The sequence below is a fragment of the Octopus sinensis genome, linkage group LG2, assembly GCF_006345805.1.
Source record: "Octopus sinensis linkage group LG2, ASM634580v1, whole genome shotgun sequence".
In the NCBI taxonomy this organism is placed as follows: domain Eukaryota; kingdom Metazoa; phylum Mollusca; class Cephalopoda; order Octopoda; family Octopodidae; genus Octopus; species Octopus sinensis.
The window spans coordinates 108067204-108086300 of NC_042998.1; the positions used below are offsets into that span (position 1 = coordinate 108067204).

Genomic DNA, 19097 nt, shown 5'->3' on the forward strand with positions numbered 1-19097 from the left:
TGGTCCTCACTACTTTGTCCTATGTCTTCTTAAGTCTCCCTCTTCTATACATTCCATCTACATTTAACTATTGGTATTTCTTTATGTAGCTGTTCTCAACCTTATGCATCACATAATAATAGTAACAGTTTTCTCTCTTGCACATTACATCTTATTCCTCTTACATCTAATTTTTCTCTTAACATACATTTTCACTTTTCACATCTTTGCAAGTCCTCTGCATTCAAGGCCCATACTTCACTGCCATGTATCATGTTTGTATTCAAGCATCATATAAGCTGTCTTTCACTCTGAAAACAAGGGATTTTGCTACCAAAAGAGGTAATTGCACAATGAACTTTCTCCAAGTTTTGCTTTCACACCTACAATTTCTTTTATAATTCTACTAGAAATTCATCTATAAGAACAAGATTATCAGCACAAAGGAATTCTCATGGGTAATCAGTTTTAAACTCTTCTATTACAGCCTGGAAGACTATGATAAATTAGAGGAGACTTGTAAACTTCTAACTGCGCACTGAATTTATTGCTGTACTCTCACCTTACTGACAGCATCCCTGTATATGGCTTGAATGACTTTCACTGGCCATTCATCTACTCCTAGTTAGCCAATGACCACCAGATCATGAAGGAAAGGATCCTGTTGAAGACTTTTACCAGGATGAGAAAAGCCAAGTATAGTGGTTTACTGTTGGTCAAATATTTTCCCTCAAAATTTTCTTACAAGACAGAGGGTATTGGTTGTACTTCTGCTTGACACAAAACCAAACTGCATCTTATCTTGTCTAACTCTCTTCCTAATTAGCTGACCTAATACTCATCAAGTAACTTTCATGGCCTGGTTCAGCAATCTGATACCTCTGTAACTGCTTGTCTCTAAGGAATCTTCTTTACCTTTGTAACAGTTGACTATAATGCTGCAACACCAGTCATTATGCATGATACATTCTTGAACAACCTAGTTAACTAAGTGACTAGGCTGTATCTCTAGGCCACCAAATATTTTAAGTAGTTATTCCTGATGGATCAAGAGCTTTCTCCGTCTTCAAATTCTTAATTGCTATACAAATATTAATATTACCACTCAACTGAATCAACAACTCCCTGATAATCAAACATTCAGGGCCAAATATGTAAATCATTAACATCATTTAACATCTGTTGTCCATGCTGGCATGTGAACTAAAAGAAATAACTAGCTAGGTGTGATATACTGTATGTCTACTATTAAGATAGTGATGGAAGGGTGAGGAGGTGGGGATGAAAGGAAAAATAGAGAAGGAAGTCTGCAAATCTTTAAGAGATTAATGAAAATTTTACTTTTTTTGAAAAAAAAAATGCTTAGAACAACACAGCACTTAAATATGAATATTTATACATTCTAAAAGACAAAAAAACTATATTTTCATCCACAAATGAGTTATGAATAATAAATAGGGAGCAGTGATAAGCATAGTATGATTATATTATATCTTTCAAGAAAAAAAGCAATCAGTACAACTTAACGTTATTGATATTCATATGTCCTGAGAGTGAATAGACATAGTTGAGAAAGAAGGCTATAATACTGACCAATGGAAAGATACAGAGAAGTTAGTGAAGTACAGAAGGAAGTCTGTAATCTCTAAGAGAAATCTTTCATACACAAGGCTGATCTTCAGCTGTTGCAATTCATTTTTTAAATGATCTTCATGCTTTCAGGTGAGCTGCTCAGTGGATTGTCAGGTGAACTTCACAATATTACTTCAGAATCAATAACATACCTGATAAAATTATCAATCATTTCTTGATAGACTAAAGTATGATTCAGTTTAGTTTCATAGACCTCTTTACAAATAAATTATATATGAATAGTGATGTGTTAATTCTGTTGTGCCTGGGGAGAGTCATTTTCTTTTTGTGCCTTACAATGTAACACACTCACCGATAAAATTTCCACTTATTTCTTATTTTTATTTTCCTAAATGAGTTAATTATTGCTGATGAAGTTGACATTATCAAACACTATTTTAACATATGTTTACTCAAGGAGTTGCGTTGCTGAAATAGAGTGGTTTGAACAAACTGTCTTAGAATAACAATTTACCAGACATCTTCCCCTTATCGTGCAAAAATTCTTTCTTAAATTCATGACATGAATGTACAACAAAACTGGAGAAATCAAGGGATTGGTGGCCTAATAGTTCATAGAGATACTAAAGAACTTGTCAGCTCTTGCAGCATGTGCAGTAAATAAGATTTTAAAATTTTCCTTGTAATAAATAGTGACCTGTATCACACCTTTAGATGAGATTACATATAGATTGTGAATACGTACAAAATATTGAGAATGTGTAGATTATAGTTGACTCAATCACTACTTGAAACTGTTTTATATTCTAGTACAAACTTGGAGTGATATTAGACAAAGAAAATAAGTTATAGCTCATTTAATTAAAAGAATGGTAAAATTAACTTTGCTACAAGTATTCTAAGTATAACCTATTATTCAAAGTCTAATGGGGCAGCAGAAACAGATGAGGAAACAATAAAGTCTGCATTACACAGTTACAGTCTAGCAGTTGGAGAGTTTGATGAATATTTGTTAAGGGCTCCTTTCAATGAGTGCAGTGCATTTGATGCATGCTAATTATCTTTAGCAGAGAAATTACTTGGTAGAGAATTAAGAATAGTAGTAAAGCCTTTTTCAAAGGTTTGACAGTATAATGAATGAAATTTATTTCTTACTAAGTCGAACAGTTTAATGAAACTTGTGCAGATGCACGCTATCTAATTCATGCTGGCAGAAACACAGTCTGGATTAAATCTGAATGTGAAAAACCTTAGTTAGCATTAATTTAACAAATGGTTTCTAAATAACTTTCTCCAAACACATCTGCTTATCAAGATAATGTTATCTGTGGACCAACATCACCAACTTTTCTATCTCCTGTGGAGCTGTCGCTTGATCATGTGATCTTTTTAGTAATGTTCCTAAAAGGTCAACATCATCAATTTCTCCATTTAAATACTGGGAATATTCAATCTCCATTACCTCCCACGGTGCCACTGCTACTAAATCGTGTTAATCCTGACAACAACTTAATCAGTGGTACAATACTACCACACAGGAGATATAGAATCACAAAAGGAATTCAGAAGTCACAAAAGCTACAACGACAAAGACAATTTATCTTTTGTGGCTGTAGTAATGTTATATTTATAATATCCTATTATTAATAGGGAAATGAATCAAGTCAGCATCATTATGTTGTATCAGTATACTTAATCTATGGCATTGTTATATCAATGTTGCTGTGATGTTTTGGGGCTTGCACAGGGTAAGAACTACTTAAAGTGGCTTTCAATTCAATGTCAAAGAAATGTTTCATGGTATACAGTTTGGATAATGTTGGAAAACTCTAAAATTTGATTATAATATCTATTGGAAGTTTTGAACTTACTGTTGTAAAAATATGTATCCATCATAAACATAACACCAGTACTCTGGTAAGACTTGATTGAACAGACTTATGATCAAAACTGTTCTTGTCGTGATCATTCTGTCATTTTTTTCTCATTAAAATAAATATCTAGGACAACATTATCTAATGTGTCATTTCTCATTCTAAGAGGGTAGGGTGTGATATAAAGGAGATTTAGTTGCTATTTCTAGCAGATAAAGTGATCATGTAGTGGTTTGTTGTTGTGACTTTTATTTTTTTTTTTTAGTATTGGATCTACTGGTACAAGGTTCTGGAAATTACTGTAACTAATTTATCTATCTAAAGACAAGTTGATTATTATTATTTTTAGTCCTTGAATAAGAGGAATACTAGTATCTGGTCTCTTGTTTTGCTTTTTTATTTTTGCATTTACAAAACAAAAATAGAAAATTAATATGAGAGAGAGAGGCGGGGGGAGAGAGAAACTGAAGTAATAAAGACTTTCTTTGGTTGTAGAGGAGTTGGGTAGGCAATGCATGGAGTTATAATCTCTGTGTGTTTCTGTATGTGTGTATGCATGTGCGCACCTTCTATGTAACTATGCAAATGTGTGTATTTCTGTTTGAATGTGCGTGCATATCATCATAGCTAGTTTCTACTAGAGAAATGGTTGGACAGACCTTCAACAATTGGTCCATTCAACCAATTGTTTCTTGAGTTAACCCTGACAACTTTAATTAAAACCTAATCTATTCTCTCTATATTTCCTTTCCCACTTTGTTCTCTCTATCTTCAAATTTACTGTTTATTTCTTATTATTATCTTACAACATTTCCTATCAATTTAAAATCAATTTTAATCATCTAACTGAGCCACTTGCAATTTCTTTCCTATAATCTTCAAATGTCTGTTTCCAAACAGGTTTCTTATCCTATAAATATTTCTTACATGACACTTCACTGCTTTAATAAATCACACTGCATAAAACCTGTATTTTTATATATAGATGGAATATTTTTTCTCTGAACAAATTAACATTGTTAAAATCTTTCTACTTATAAACTTTACTAATTCAATTAATATTCACATCCTTGATTAAATAATGTTAGAAGTTAGAATTAAGTTGAATGCACCTAACTTCTCTTTCATCTGGCTGAGTTCAAATCCCAGTGCAGTAAAGTCTATCTTTAAATAATTCCATAGTTTATGAAATAACAACCACAAGGAATCTTTTATATAATGAGATAACCTCCAAGAAATAGTAGTCAATTTGCTCTCAGATCTCATTCTAGCATCTTATAAAAGTAAAAACACATTGAATAATGCAGTCCAAGATACACTGAATAAAAAATGGTAAAACCATAAATAAAACATCTCTGATAATAAGGTCTGTTTGATCAAGGCTGACATAGGCGCCATACAACATCAAAAAAAATAAGAACTAGGAATGTGTTAAGGTTGAGTCAATTGACTACTGTTTGTTCTCATCTACTACAACAGTGGTTCACAAAGTGAGTAGCATTGCCCCCTGGGAGCAGTGGAATGTTCCAAGGGGGCATTGAAGGAAAGTGGGGCAATAATGGTGTAGTGATTCATGTAAAAAGTGGGGTGATAATGGGGTAGCAATTCATGTAAAAACAACAATATAATGGGTTCATTAGGTTAAGCAAATAATAATAATAGGTTAAGCAAATAATAATAATAATCATGATAATAATAATCCTTTCTTCAAAAGGCACAATGCCCGAAATTTTGGAGGAGAGGACTAGTTGGTTACATTGACCCCAGTACTTGATTGGTACTTATTTTATTGAACCTGAAAGAATGAAAGGCAAAGTCAATCTCGGCAGAATTTGAACTCAGAACATGAAGACAGGCGAAATACCAGTAAGTATTTCGCCTGGCATGCTAACATTTCTGCCAGCTCATTGCCTGAATAATAATGGTTTCAAATTTTTGCAAAAGGCCAGCAAATTGGGGAAATAACTGTTTCAAATTTTGGTAGAAAGCCAGAAGTTTTGGAAGAGGGTCTAAGTCGATTATATTGATCCCAGTAATCAACTGATACTTATTTTATCACCCCTGAAAGGATGAAAGGCAAAGACAACCTTGGTGAAGAAGAAGAAGAAGAAGAAGAAGAAGAAGAGAAGAAGAAGAAGAAGAAGGAGGAGGAGGAGGAGGATGTGGGGAGGAGAAGAGGAAGAAGAAGAATAAGAATAAGATGAATAATGATAATAATAATAATAATAATAATAATAATAATTATTATTATTATCATTTATGAAGACTGACATAACTAAGGCACTAGTCCAACAGTTTTTATCATTTCTAGTGCAGCTGGTCTGGTGCCTAAGTAGAAACTATTATTACTGTTGGCATCATTGTATAAATGATAAAAATGCTTAAAGACATTTAGGTTTACAAGACAGATACAAAAAGATGAGAACAGAGCTTTTGTAAAAATCAAATTTCTCCGTTTTCAAAGACTAGGCATTTTGTAGTATAAACAAGAACACACATACACAAACAACCACATATACATACACATGCTTACATGCATGTTTATGTATTGTTATCACTGAACAAAAAAAAAAGCAATAAACCATTGGTTTGTTATTTGATAACCCACTGACAACCACTTTGATCAGATGTGAACTGGATAACAAAATAGATACAACATGATGTGACTGTCACACCGCTTTACACATAATCATCTGTTGAATGATATAGACTGGAAATGTGCAACAATCTGCTGGTTGAGATCTGAAGATTTTAACAAAATATTCTGCTATTACTTCTGTGCTATAAGATATTTCTTAGAACTATTATTTTATTATATGTAACAACAGCTGCTTTCAATTGCCTCCTAGAAATGATTTCAACATCTATATAAATCTAATAAATAATAGTTCTAGGAAACTGTATACACGACCAATTATTGTGGTATATTATAGATTGTAGTGGTGCTTGGTGCATTTTCTAAATATAAAAAAACCTAACAAAACAAATTAAATAGATTCTTAATGACTCAGAATAGTGTTTTCTAAATCTAAAATAATGTATATTTATTTTTAACTTTGGGCAGTTGTCCAATTATGGTGGATTCACAGAATCGTTAGAGCATCAACCAATGTCTTGCAGTTAGTTTTTTTCCCCAGCTCTTTACATTCTGAATTTAAATACCACTGAGGTCAGCATTACCTTTTATCTTTTTGTTTGGGGTCAATAAAATAAAATGCTAGTCAAGTACTGAGGTCGATAACATTGTCTAACCCCTTCCCTTAAAATTGCTTTACATTGTGCCTAAATCAGAAACGAAATTACTACTACTACTGCTGCTGCTGCTGCCGCTGCAGTGACCTGGCAGAACTGTTAGCATGCTGTGTAAAATGCTTAGTGGCATTTTGTCTGTCCTTACATTCTGAGTTCAAACTCTGTCATGGTTGATTTAGCCTTTCATCCTTTTGGTTGAACACTGGGATCAATGTAATTAACTCACTACCACCCCAAATTTGCTGGCCTTGTACCGCAATTTGAAACTATTATTATTATTATTATTATTATTATTATTGTTATTATTATTATTATTATTATTGTTATTATTATTATTATTATTATTGTTATTATTATTATTATTATTATTGTTATTGTTGTTATTATTATTATTATTATTATTATTATTATTATTATTGTTATTATTATTATTACATAAGGTGGTGAGCTAGCAGAATCAATACCCTGCCAGGCGAAATGCTTAGCTGTATTTTGTCTGTTGCTATGTTCTGAGTTCAAATTCTGCTGAGGTTGACTTTGCCATTCATCCTTTTGGGATTGATAAATTAAGTACCAGTGAAAAACTGGGGTTGATGTAATTGACTGTCCCCCTCCCCATAAAATCCAGGCCTTGTCCCTATAGTAGAAAATATTATTATTATTATTATGACAGCTGTGTAAAGAAGTGCTGCTCTCTAACTGTGGAGGGAACCTGTGGAAGAGACAGAGTCAGGAAGACATAGGATGAGATGGTGAAGCACGATCTTTGAATGTTGGGCCTCATGTGGCTGAAACCTTTGATGATATACTGTTGCAGGTGTCACGAAAATGGCATCCATGAAATTGTAGTTGTGGTCGTAGCTGGTAGCATGATCTTCAAATGTTGGGCCTTGCAGAAGCAATGACAAGTGACTGAGACCTTTGGGGATATGCGGTGCCTAAGAAGACTTGTTAAGCCAAGTGAACCCATAGTCATGACCGTTGCTAGTATCATATAGATGCACCCATGAAATCATAGTTGTGGCTGATGCTGGTGCCATATAAATGACGCTTGTGTTGGTGGTACATAAAAAGCATCCATGCCAGTGGCACATAAAAAGTACCTATTACACTCTTGAACTGGTTGGCATCAAACTGCAAAAACCATGCCAAGTAAGACTGGGACCTGGTGCAGCCCTCTGGCTTACCAGTTCCAGTCAAACCATATAACCCATTCCAGAATGGAAAGTGGATGTCAAATGAAGATGATAATGATTACTACTACTACTACTACTACTACTACTACTACTACTACTACTACTACTACTACAACTAGAAGTTATTGTTTCCAAAAGTACCACCAGTCACACCACTGGTTGCAACTAGGAAAATAATGAAAGAAACTGACTCATTTCATAGTGCAAGGAACAAATGGACAGGGGTCCCCTTTGCCAAGGCAGTAACCAGTAACACTATATATCATCTTGCAATGATGGGAAGGCAATGGAGGATGGACAAGGGTGGCAAACCATAGGGAACTGTGAGAATAAACACTCCATAACTACTCTCCAAAAAAGTGAGCCTAAGCAGAAAAGGTATAAGGCACATGAAGAAAAGTTCATTTCTTTCTTAAACTGTATAAACTTGACAATCATCCTAATAACCAACAAGAGACTGTGGGACATGGTGAATGATATATAAAGAGAAGAAAGAAAAGATGAAATATAGATTGAGAAGGAGATGGGCTTTAAATGTATAAAATATACACAATAGACTGCTAATAAGAATGATTATTAAAGTGTATGAAAAGTTATACTGATGATGATGATCATGATGATAGCTTCCAGAATAATGTAGGCTCTTTCTTGTCTACTCTATGACCTGAGTTGTTCAAGGGTACTTTTGGATTGAACATATTGGATATATAGTTCCCAAGTAAATAGAAGCAGAAAGTATTAGGATCAGAGGTACTCTGATGAAACCCGGTAGTAGCTTCACATTTGTGTATAGGTGGGCTGCTCTTTTTTTTGTGTGTTGTATTTTTATTCTTATATTTATATCTGTGTGTGTGTGTATATATATATATATATATATATACAGTTTACAGATTGGAGACAGGTATTCTCTATATAGAATACACTTCGAAGTGCTCAAAAGATTTGAACTTCAGCCGGTAGACGAGTAAATGTAATGACAAACAAGTTAGGCAAATCGATTTACACAAAATATTAAATACATTTAATAGAAACAATGTACATCCATATGGAAATAAAAATATTTCGACTTACAGAATATAAATGATATCAGGAGTTAAATCATTAGTCTTCTATAGTAGGAGTTCCATGTATATATATCTTGGTGGGATTGGGATATTTTTTGTAGATATGCCCAAGGACTATTCTGTGTAAATCAACTTGCCTAACTTGCTTGTCATTACATTTACTCATCTATCAGCTCAAGTTCAAATCTCTTGAGCACTTCAAAGTGTATTCTATATAGAGAACACCTGTCTCTAACCTATAAACTATATACCTTTTGCTCGACAGAGTGCTGCCTATAGATAACACTCATAGATAAGCAATTCTCAGGCATGTCTACAAAAAATATCCTGATCCCAAAAAGGGATATATACATGGAACTCCTACTACAGAAGACTAATGATTTAATTTCTGATATCATTTATATTCTGTAAGTTGGACTACTTTATATCCATACACATGTACTATTTTTCTATTAAATGTATCTAATATTTTGTGTAAATCGACTTGCCTAACTTGTTTGTCATTACATTTACTGTGGAGTGGTTGGTGTTAAGAAGGGCATCCAGCCGTAAAATCCCTGCCAAAACAGACACAGTAGCCTAGGGTAGTTTTTCTACCTGGCCAGCTCCTGTCATTTGTCTTACCCATGCATGCATGAAAGATGGATGTTAAACAATGATGATGATATATGCAGATTCTGTGACACATTTGATGAAACAATAGACCATCTTGTCTTGGGATGTCCTGTGCTGACACCAAACGAATACAAAAATCATCATGATAGGGTAGGACATTGGAAAATATGTATTTACAATGCAAAATATGTAAATACTACAAAATCAGCACTCCTACTTACTGGTATGAACATCATCTTGAGCCAGTTGTTGAAGGTAAAAATGTCACCATCCTTTGGGATTTTCCACTCAACACTGACAAAATGATCCGGGCTAATTGATCAGAGATAATCATTAAAGACAGGGAAGAAAATACACGTAGACTAACAGATGTGTTTCCACTGATAAAAATATATCTGTAAAGGAATTTGACAAACTAAGTAAATATAAGGACCTAGAAATTGAAATACAAAAGATGTGGCATCTTAAAACAATAACTGTTCCTGTTATTGTAGGTGCCCTAGGTATAATAAAAAAGGAATTTCAGAAACATCTAGATAAGATCCCAAGAGAACCATGTCTCAGAGAAATCCAAAAGATTGTACTGACAAGTACTGCCAACATCCTTAGAAAAACCCTATCCATTTAAATGTCTGTGTTGTATTACAAGAAGATATTTCGTTACTCCCCTCACCCCAAGCTTTCAGTCATATTGTAACATCTCTTATCCTTCACTCGCCCCAAGGCTCTGGGTATGTCTTGGCAGGTGACTGTAACAAATATATAGATTAGAAGTAAATAATAATAATAATGATAATAATAATAATAATCATAATGATAATAATAATAATAATAATAATAATAATAATAATAATAATAATAATAATAATGATATATTGGATAAATCAGTAAAAGAGCAGTATAAAAGTAGTACTCTTCCTACTACTACAGTGTCAACAGCAACAGTTCCACCATCATCATTGGTATAATCAGTGCTTGTAATCATGATCACTGTCATCCTCATCATCCTGATTACTTTACCACCATAATCACCACTGCTACTACTACCTTCCTCTTTGTTGGGATCTTCATAATCAGGATTGTCAATCTTTATCATCACTATCATAATACTACACTTCTTATCATCATTGCCATCATCATCACTATCATCAATGTCACCACCTCTACCACCACTATTATTATCAGTAAAGAAGTCTACACTAAATTTCACAAGCTCAACATTCTTTTCTACTCAACTGAAATGACAAGCTATTACAATCATATAATCAATATTTAACCAATGTGGAACAGTAAAGCAGACACACAACTGATGGGGAGAAGATAACAAATGGCAAGATAAAACTCAAGAAGATTCATGTATAGCATAGTCTCGGTTTTTAAACTGTGTACTGACAATTCTTAACATGAGAATTTATGCAGGTTTCCAGGCTAGAATGATTAAAAGGACATAGTTCTAAAATATGGGGCTATATGCAGGTTTTTGGACAAAAATGATCAAAGGGATACAGTCCCAAGATACCGAATTTTATGATGACTTTCAAGCAAAAATATGGTAGTAAAGGGATACAGTCGAAAGAAATTGATACATGCTCTCTAAAGACATAGAGTATTTTAGATTGATATGGTTCCAAGGAGAAAGAAACAATGTATATTGTATGACTCAAGGTTTTGGAATAGTGATGTATGTTAATGAGAGGAGACAAGTTTAGTTAATAGATAGATACATATAAACATATATAACGGGAAAGTTTACGAAAATAAACAAAAGACGAAAGCAGGTGGAGTACAAACAAACAAATGTATTAGTATAGTGCTCAGGAATAGAAATAGAAAAAGTCTTTTACGTTTCGAGCCTATGCTCTTCGACAGAAAGATACACAGAAAAAAACAAGGAGAGAAAAAAATGCGTGTAGGAGCAAACGATCTATCATATGCATATATACACACACAGCTAAGGCTTTTTAACAACTTTGTATAATATTTAACAGCAAATGATGCTATGGCAGTCATCAAGTTGCAGCTGTTCAAGAGAAACTTCAGATGCACCTGTTTCATCAGTCTCAGTGGGTCAGCAAAGCTCATGGGTACAGCCGTGTCATTCAGGATAAGTCATTAAAAAAAAAAAAATTGACAAACCATATTTTAAAGGTTGATGATGGTAATGCTGATAACAGTGCCTGTTAAAATAACAATGATGATGATGATGATAACGACAGCTGCTTAATTTAAAAGAAAAAGCAAAAGTAAATTAACTATTTTTTTTAGGTCAAAATCCAAGAAGTAATTAACTTGAATATGGAAAATTACCTTTTCTTTAATGACAGATTCATAATTGGCAGATAAAGTTTTAACCTTTTGTTCACTGTCATCCAATTCATTCTGCAGTGTGTTTAGTCTACCAGCCAGAGTCCGAACTTCATCTGCAACATCAAATTATGTAAACTTCTATCACATGACATTAGAGAAATTGAATTTCAATAGGACAGGCAAACTATTTAAGAATAAAGTGCATATGAAAAAATTATGAAATAGTTTTAATAGATATTGTTTCACAATGTTGTCTCTTGAGAATTATAGTGGAAGAATTCTTTAATTATTAATCATGCAGCTTTGTTTTTTCTTCATTTTTTAATTTGGTTTGCAAGATTCTTGATGTGAACTGGAGTGTTCAAACAAATTTTGTTATATCTTGTGTACTAATAATAAACCCATGCAGTTCTTTTATTATTATTTTCAACTAGTTAGCCATTTAATCAATTAAGTCATTGTTTAATTAATCAATCATTTAGGTTTGTCAGAGTCCTTTCATCAGTGAGGCTAATGTAGTTGGTGTTTAGCCTGAGCCACACACAGCCATCCACCTTTGTAAAATACATACTTACCCAGCTGAACATCTGTAGATCAAGGTCTACAGAAAAAAAAAAAAAAACTTTGGGAGGGAACAAAATGAATTTCGCTAAAGGTACCCAGAACCTAGTTAGCACTTCCTTCTAGCAGGACCCTAGAATTGTAGTCATAAGTGGATTTTAAAGTGACATTCACTAGAAAATAGATATTCATTTTTGGAAAGCAATCATAGCAAATGTAATATAATAGATCTAGATCTTAATTTCTGCAAAAGGTGAAATATATCACAAAAGAGGGAATGTAAACAAAGGAAGTCGAAGAGGTTTTACAAGCAGAAAATTAAACAATTATTAGAAACTAAAAATGATCCATGAAATTTTCTCTCCTCATCTCTTTCATACTCTCTTCATACTAGTGATTTCAATGTAGGGGGTGTTCAGCTGGAATCTCTATAGGGAATAATACAAGCAGGATGAGAAGCTATTCCAGTGCTATGTAGGTGAATGACTGGTGAAATATTACATGGTTTCACCTGTTGGAAAAAGAGAGGAGATGGTGAAGAGGGGGTGAAGGAAATGAGGTAGAGTAGAGGTGATAAGAGGGAGAGAGATAGATGTGTTGGGTGGACCTAGGTAGAAATGGTACATAGCTTGCAAATTCAGAGGAACTGAAGTCATAACAGCCATGGTGGAAGTGATAGCAAAGGGAAAAAAAAGCACACCTATGAACCAGTAGTTCTCATGAGTTAGGGAGTGAATCTTTGGCAATGTGTTGAATAGCCTTCTTTTGGATGCTATCCAAGATATTTGAGTAGTAGCAGAATCCTGAATATGTGGGAAGTACTCAAATATGGGTCTTCAAATTTGTGTTGAGTCAGCAAACTGATCGAAGCTTAAGTATTTTCTGGTCCTTAAGGGTAAACCTAGCTTTTTGTATAAAATTTTAGCAAACTATTTAATGCAAAGTTGCTATGAGAGATCAAAGATTGCAAGGCCTAGCCTTAGTAATGATTTGGGGATTTTAATCATGAGTTGTACTTGTTTAGGCAAGATGTTATTGTTTTAGACTGTTGTTTTATATATGCAATAGTCAGGTAATGTATTATTGAAGGAAACTAAATTGCCATGTATATTTTCACATGTTTTATCAAGATATTGAATAATAATAGACACTTCAGTTAGTCTATGTTTGTTTACTTAGTTTATTATTTATAATAAACACATATGTGTTTACCTCAATACCTCATATAAGAGACACAAATAGTTGTTATTTATATGTATTTGACTGTAGACTAGATTTGATACCTACTGTTTTTAGCTACACAAGCTAGATTGGCATACCATATCAGCAGAAAGCAAACACAGCATGCTTTTAATATCATAACTTTCCAGATGCTAATATCTCTTCTTGTCTCCTGTCATGCATGTTGTTCTTAATCCCCCTATCAATGAAATGCATATGCACATCCATGCATCCAATCAAATGCCTATCTTTCTAACAGCTCACACAAATCCCATCCACTACCAACCCAAAACTCCACTTGTTTATTAATCTACCTATTCAGCCACTGAGTTTTCAAAGTGACTAAGACACATATCTGTCACGCATATTACACATTAGATTATTTGAGCTCAGCCACACTTTATAACAAAGCATTCATTGATTATAGTTTTTTTGAGGAATTCTCTTTATTATTGGTAAATAGAGACATTCAGGGACATACAGTGAAGTATAATATGGATGACTGGGTACAAACCTGTTGTACACCAGTCATCAGTCCTCCAATAACTCATTAACACAACGACATTCCCTTCTGACAACAAATAAAGTAACAATAATCAATTCATTATTAATGTATTATATCACATAATTAACAGCATAATTAACATCTTAGAAAAAAAAATCATTAAATAAACTAATGAAGTAAGATACATACACACACGTGTGGGTGTATGTGTGTATGTATATATAAATATATTAATATATTAATATGTGTGTGTGTGTGTATATATTATTCGTTTCAGTCATTAGACTGTGGTCATGCTGGGGCACCACCTTGAAGAATTTTTAGTTGAGTGAATTGCCCCCCCCCCCAGTACTTATTTTTTTTTTAAAGCCTGGTCTCTTTTGCTGAACCACTAAGTTATGAACATAAACACACCAACGCTGGTTGTCAAGCAGTGGAGGGGGAAATACATAGACACAAAGGCTCTGATCAGCCTGAGGCTATAGTAGAAGACACTGGCCCAAGCTGCCATGCAGTAAGACTGAACCTAGAATCATGTGGTTGAGGAGCAAGGTTCTTACCACACAGCCACACCTGCACCTATACATACATATATTTACGATTGTATGTGTGTGTGTGTGCGTGTGTGTATATATATATATATATATATATATATATAATATATATATATATATATATATATTATATATATATATATATATATGTATGTATATATACACACAAACACACACATATATATAAATACATATGTATATACACATATGTGTATGTATGTACATAAATATGTACATATCGCAATATTGGTAAAAGTTTTGCCCGTCTGTTGCCCTCTCTTCCGATAAAGACGACTATAACGAGTAGGGTGACAAAGTTGGAACAATATCAATAGGAGTAACAATCGACATATTTTAGGTGAGTAGTAATTGCTTCTAACTCATATTACTTGTCTGAACAGCTAAATCACATTGCTTTCCCCAAAATAACACTAGAAGGAAGTCGGTATGGCTTTTATTACCATCAAACTGGATTTCAGTTGGTAAAAAAAATCAATATTATTGCAGATTGTATCATTTGGTTATTTTTATTGTTTTCTTTTTTTACATACATTTTATATATTGATATTTTAAAAATTATTTATATATATATATATTTTTTTTTCTCAATTTTTTTTTATTTTTCTTTATGCCTTTTATACATCTACTTTAGCTGGCATGCTTCTTCCTAAATCACTCATGTCATTTCGTGATTTCTCTTCCACACTTTCAAATCCCACACCACCACACACCTTTTACACTGTCATTTCTGCTGCTGCTACTACTACTACTACCATTACCACTACTACTACTACTACAGCTTGTGCAACTACTCCCTTTCAGCTATTACTGATACCATCCCCATCACCACTACTGCCTCCACTACTACCAATACTATCACCACCACTACCACAAGCACTACTGCTGGTACAGCTTCTTCCTTTCAACTAATGCTGATTCTATTCCAATCGTTACAACAACAACAACAACTGACAACTGCTACTAATACCACCACCACCACCACCACCACCACCACCACTTGCATTACTCTACCACTTCTACTGCTGCTACCACAACTACTACTGCTAATGTTGCTGCAGCAGCAACTAGTGTTTGCTGCATTCATTAAATTTATCTGCTATTTATGTTTCAAATATGGAATGTAGAAAAAAGTATATAATACATACATACATATATTACATATATAAAAAGGCAATATATACATTTATATATATATATGTGTGTGTGTGTGTATGTGTGGCCTTTGTTGTAGATGTTAAGGTTGTAGTTATAGAGGATGTTGGTAGTATGTGGTAGAGATATAGTGACAAATGCATGAGCGCGCACACACACACATACACAAATATACATTTGTGTGTGTGTGTGTTGGATGAAAGAGTTATACTCATGACCTTCACAGTTCCTCTGAGACTGATAAGATCAATACAGTTTATATCCACCTTGAACATCTGTATGTAGACATCTGGAAGAGTAAAAAACGTGGGCGGGAAAGATTTCCAAAAGGACTGATGTTGAAGGGAAGAAAAATTGGTTAGTTATGGGCTTGGTAGATGAGGGCACCGTAAGGTTGATATGACAAGATAGAAGTGTTTTGGATGGACCTAGGTGAAAATCAGGTGTAACCAGTTTGAAACAGAGTTCATTATAGCAGTGACAGGAGAGAGAGAGAGAGAGAGAGAGAGAGAGAGAGAGAGAGAGAGAGAGAGAGAGAGAGAGAGAGAGAGAGAGAGAGAGAGAGAGTGTAAACAGAGTATCTATGGGTTTGGGTTAGAGGTTGAGGTCCATTGGTGAGTGAATCTTTGCCTATCAATTAAATGATCTTTTGGATGTGGTTGTAAGATGTCCATGCATGAAACAGCAGCACTGCTACAAATGTGTGAACAGTATTCAAAAGTGAATTTTTCCTGAGCTTTGTAAATAGCCAGCAGTTTATCAGAACTGATGTATGTTATGGTACTAAAGAAGAAGACTAACTGTTGTATAAAGTTTTAGCTATGATATGAATGTAAGGGAAACCAGGAGAGACTCTCAGAGATTGAGGTTTAACATTTGTAGTGATTTGGAAGATATTTTCGAGTCACTGTAGAGCATGAAGTAGAAGTTAGTTCCTGGATTAGTGATTGTGTTTTAGCACTTTTTATTAGAGACAAGATTGTTATGTCCCCATTAGAGGATATTTTGGGGATCTCTGTTCATGGAAGCAATGTAGATTTGACTTGATGTATCAAGGTGTTGAGCAAGTGAGTATTGTAAGAGATGACAATAAGCAGTTTGAGAAAGAGGGTGGGGTATACTGTCAAGGTTTGTAGTACACCAGAGATGACAATGTGGATCAGTGAGAACTCTGTCAACACACACTATTATAGCATGATCTGACAGGAGGCTTCTAAGTCAAGAGATGAAAGCCAAATCAAAGCATAGGTGGATAGCTCAGTTGTGTAAGTTTGAAGTGATTGTAGGTGTTTAAACATTTGGCATTTACATAACAGAGAGATTAGTGAAAGGAAGGAAAAATTTTGCTGAGTGTATGCAATCATAATTTAATGCTTGTTTTTTCATACTGGCACACAATAAATGGTTTGACAGAAGCTGGCAATCAAGAGAGCTGCACCAAACTGGATGCCCTTCCTAACACCAACTACGTTACAGAGTATACTGGGTATGATTTATATAGCACCAGCACTAGTGAGTTCTCCAAGAAACTTGCAAGACAAGAGCCCATAACTGAAGGATGGGGGTATGGTGGTGCTTGCTGAAGGTGACTATGTGCCAGGTGATGAGAAGTTAATTTATGATAGATAGAGGAACAGGAGTCTTGCTGCAGAGGAGATACATGGCTACTGCAATTGGAAAAGAGAGAAGATGGTGGTGAAATGACAGTGATGACAGCAGCAAGAATATTTGTTGGTAAATTGGCTTTTCTCATACCAATTGTTTATGAAATATAACTTGTGCCACTAGTGTCTAGTTGATTTAAGTGATAAAATTATTTGGCCCAAAGTAGATGAAGTAGTGCTCATTGCCATTGCAGTCTCCCAGATTAGTGAAGGTCAATATGGTTCCATTTTTAGCATGGACTCTAGGAAGTAGGTGCTTGACACAAGGTAACAAGTGAGCAGGGACAATTTATAAGGTTAAATTGACTTTGGTTCAATGAGAGACTTAAACCAAAACCTGAGCTAGGATGAAACAAAATTATATTATTGAATAAAGCAAAATATAAACAAAAACACAAATAATTAATATCTAGTTGCCAGACAGATATAAGAACCCAAGTTACCTTTAAGTTTTGAGTTTTCTGTTTCAAGTTTGGTATTCAATTTAGCAGCGTGGTCTGATGCCAGCTTTTGGTCTTGTATCACCTTCAGTAATTCATACTCAAGATTCTGGCGTTCTGCTTCACTTTTCTCAAGTTCAGACTGCAATTTGGCAATTTCACTTGCTTTTGTAGTCAACTGAAAGTGAAAGTGGAAAGTTAGAACGAAATAAAGAGGAGGAGGAAGGTAAACAAAGAAGTGAATGATGAAGATGGAATTGCATGATGGTGTTATACACAATTTCTTTTATTTAAACTACACTAGGATAGTAATACACTTTTTATGATGATGGTAATGACAGTAGTGATAGTGATAATGATGATGTTGAGGATAGCGTTGATAGTGAAGGTGGTGGAAATGGTGGTGTTGATGGAAGTAATGGTGGCATTGAAGGTGGTGGTGGGTGGAATAGTAGTGGTGGTGATAATGAAAGTAAAAGTGCTGTAAAAAATGACAATAGAAGTAACGCAATGATGACAGTAACAACAACAATAGCACTGATGATGAAACAAAGATGGGCACCTCTATATCTATAACCTGCTAGAAATAGTAGCCAAACTAGTCTCAAACTACTGCCTACTTACTATCTTAACGAAAAAAGATTGAAGAACACATTATAGAATATAGTCTGAGACACAATATATTTTGGAAAAAACAGGTTAATGTTTGTGCCTGGTATATTTTTGATGCAGTGATTTGGTCTTCTGAATCAGAACTGACCTGGAGCTAAACAACAACAGGGATGATGAGGATAATGATTATGACAATATAATCAAGATACTACCCACTGTAATAAGTAGTAAGGAGTTGAGTTCACTAATAGCACAAATACAAACATGAACACCATAACATGATAGTTTCAGAGCAATACAACAATATAACATTACAAGATTATAGCCTAGCATCATAACATGATAATATTACAGCACAATATTACAATATTATAACATGAAAAAATCACAAGACCACAATATCAATAAGATTATATATTTTCAGATGGGCATGGTTTAGCGATGTATGGTTGAGAAGTTTGCTCCTATTCCACATGGTTTTAGGTTC

General features: G+C 34.1%; 1 protein-coding gene and 1 long non-coding RNA gene across 11 annotated transcripts in view; one reads left to right on the plus strand and one right to left on the minus strand.

Moving 5' to 3' along the window:
* Positions 1-19097, minus strand: part of LOC115225588 (coiled-coil domain-containing protein 171) — a 268237-nt gene that overhangs the window by 170976 nt on the left and 78164 nt on the right. For all 10 annotated transcript variants that reach the window (XM_036498806.1, XM_036498818.1, XM_036498816.1 and 7 more), the window contains 2 exons: positions 18002-18176; positions 11881-11993 (listed from right to left, as the gene is read on the minus strand). In XM_036498806.1, coding sequence (XP_036354699.1) covers positions 11881-11993; positions 18002-18176 — 288 coding nt within the window. The remainder of the gene's footprint in view (positions 1-11880; positions 11994-18001; positions 18177-19097) is intronic.
* LOC118761142 overlaps positions 9227-19097 on the plus strand; it is a 34194-nt gene continuing 24323 nt past the window's right edge. Inside the window, exon 1 of the long non-coding RNA XR_004997173.1 lies at positions 9227-9365. This is a non-coding gene — a long non-coding RNA (uncharacterized LOC118761142). The remainder of the gene's footprint in view (positions 9366-19097) is intronic.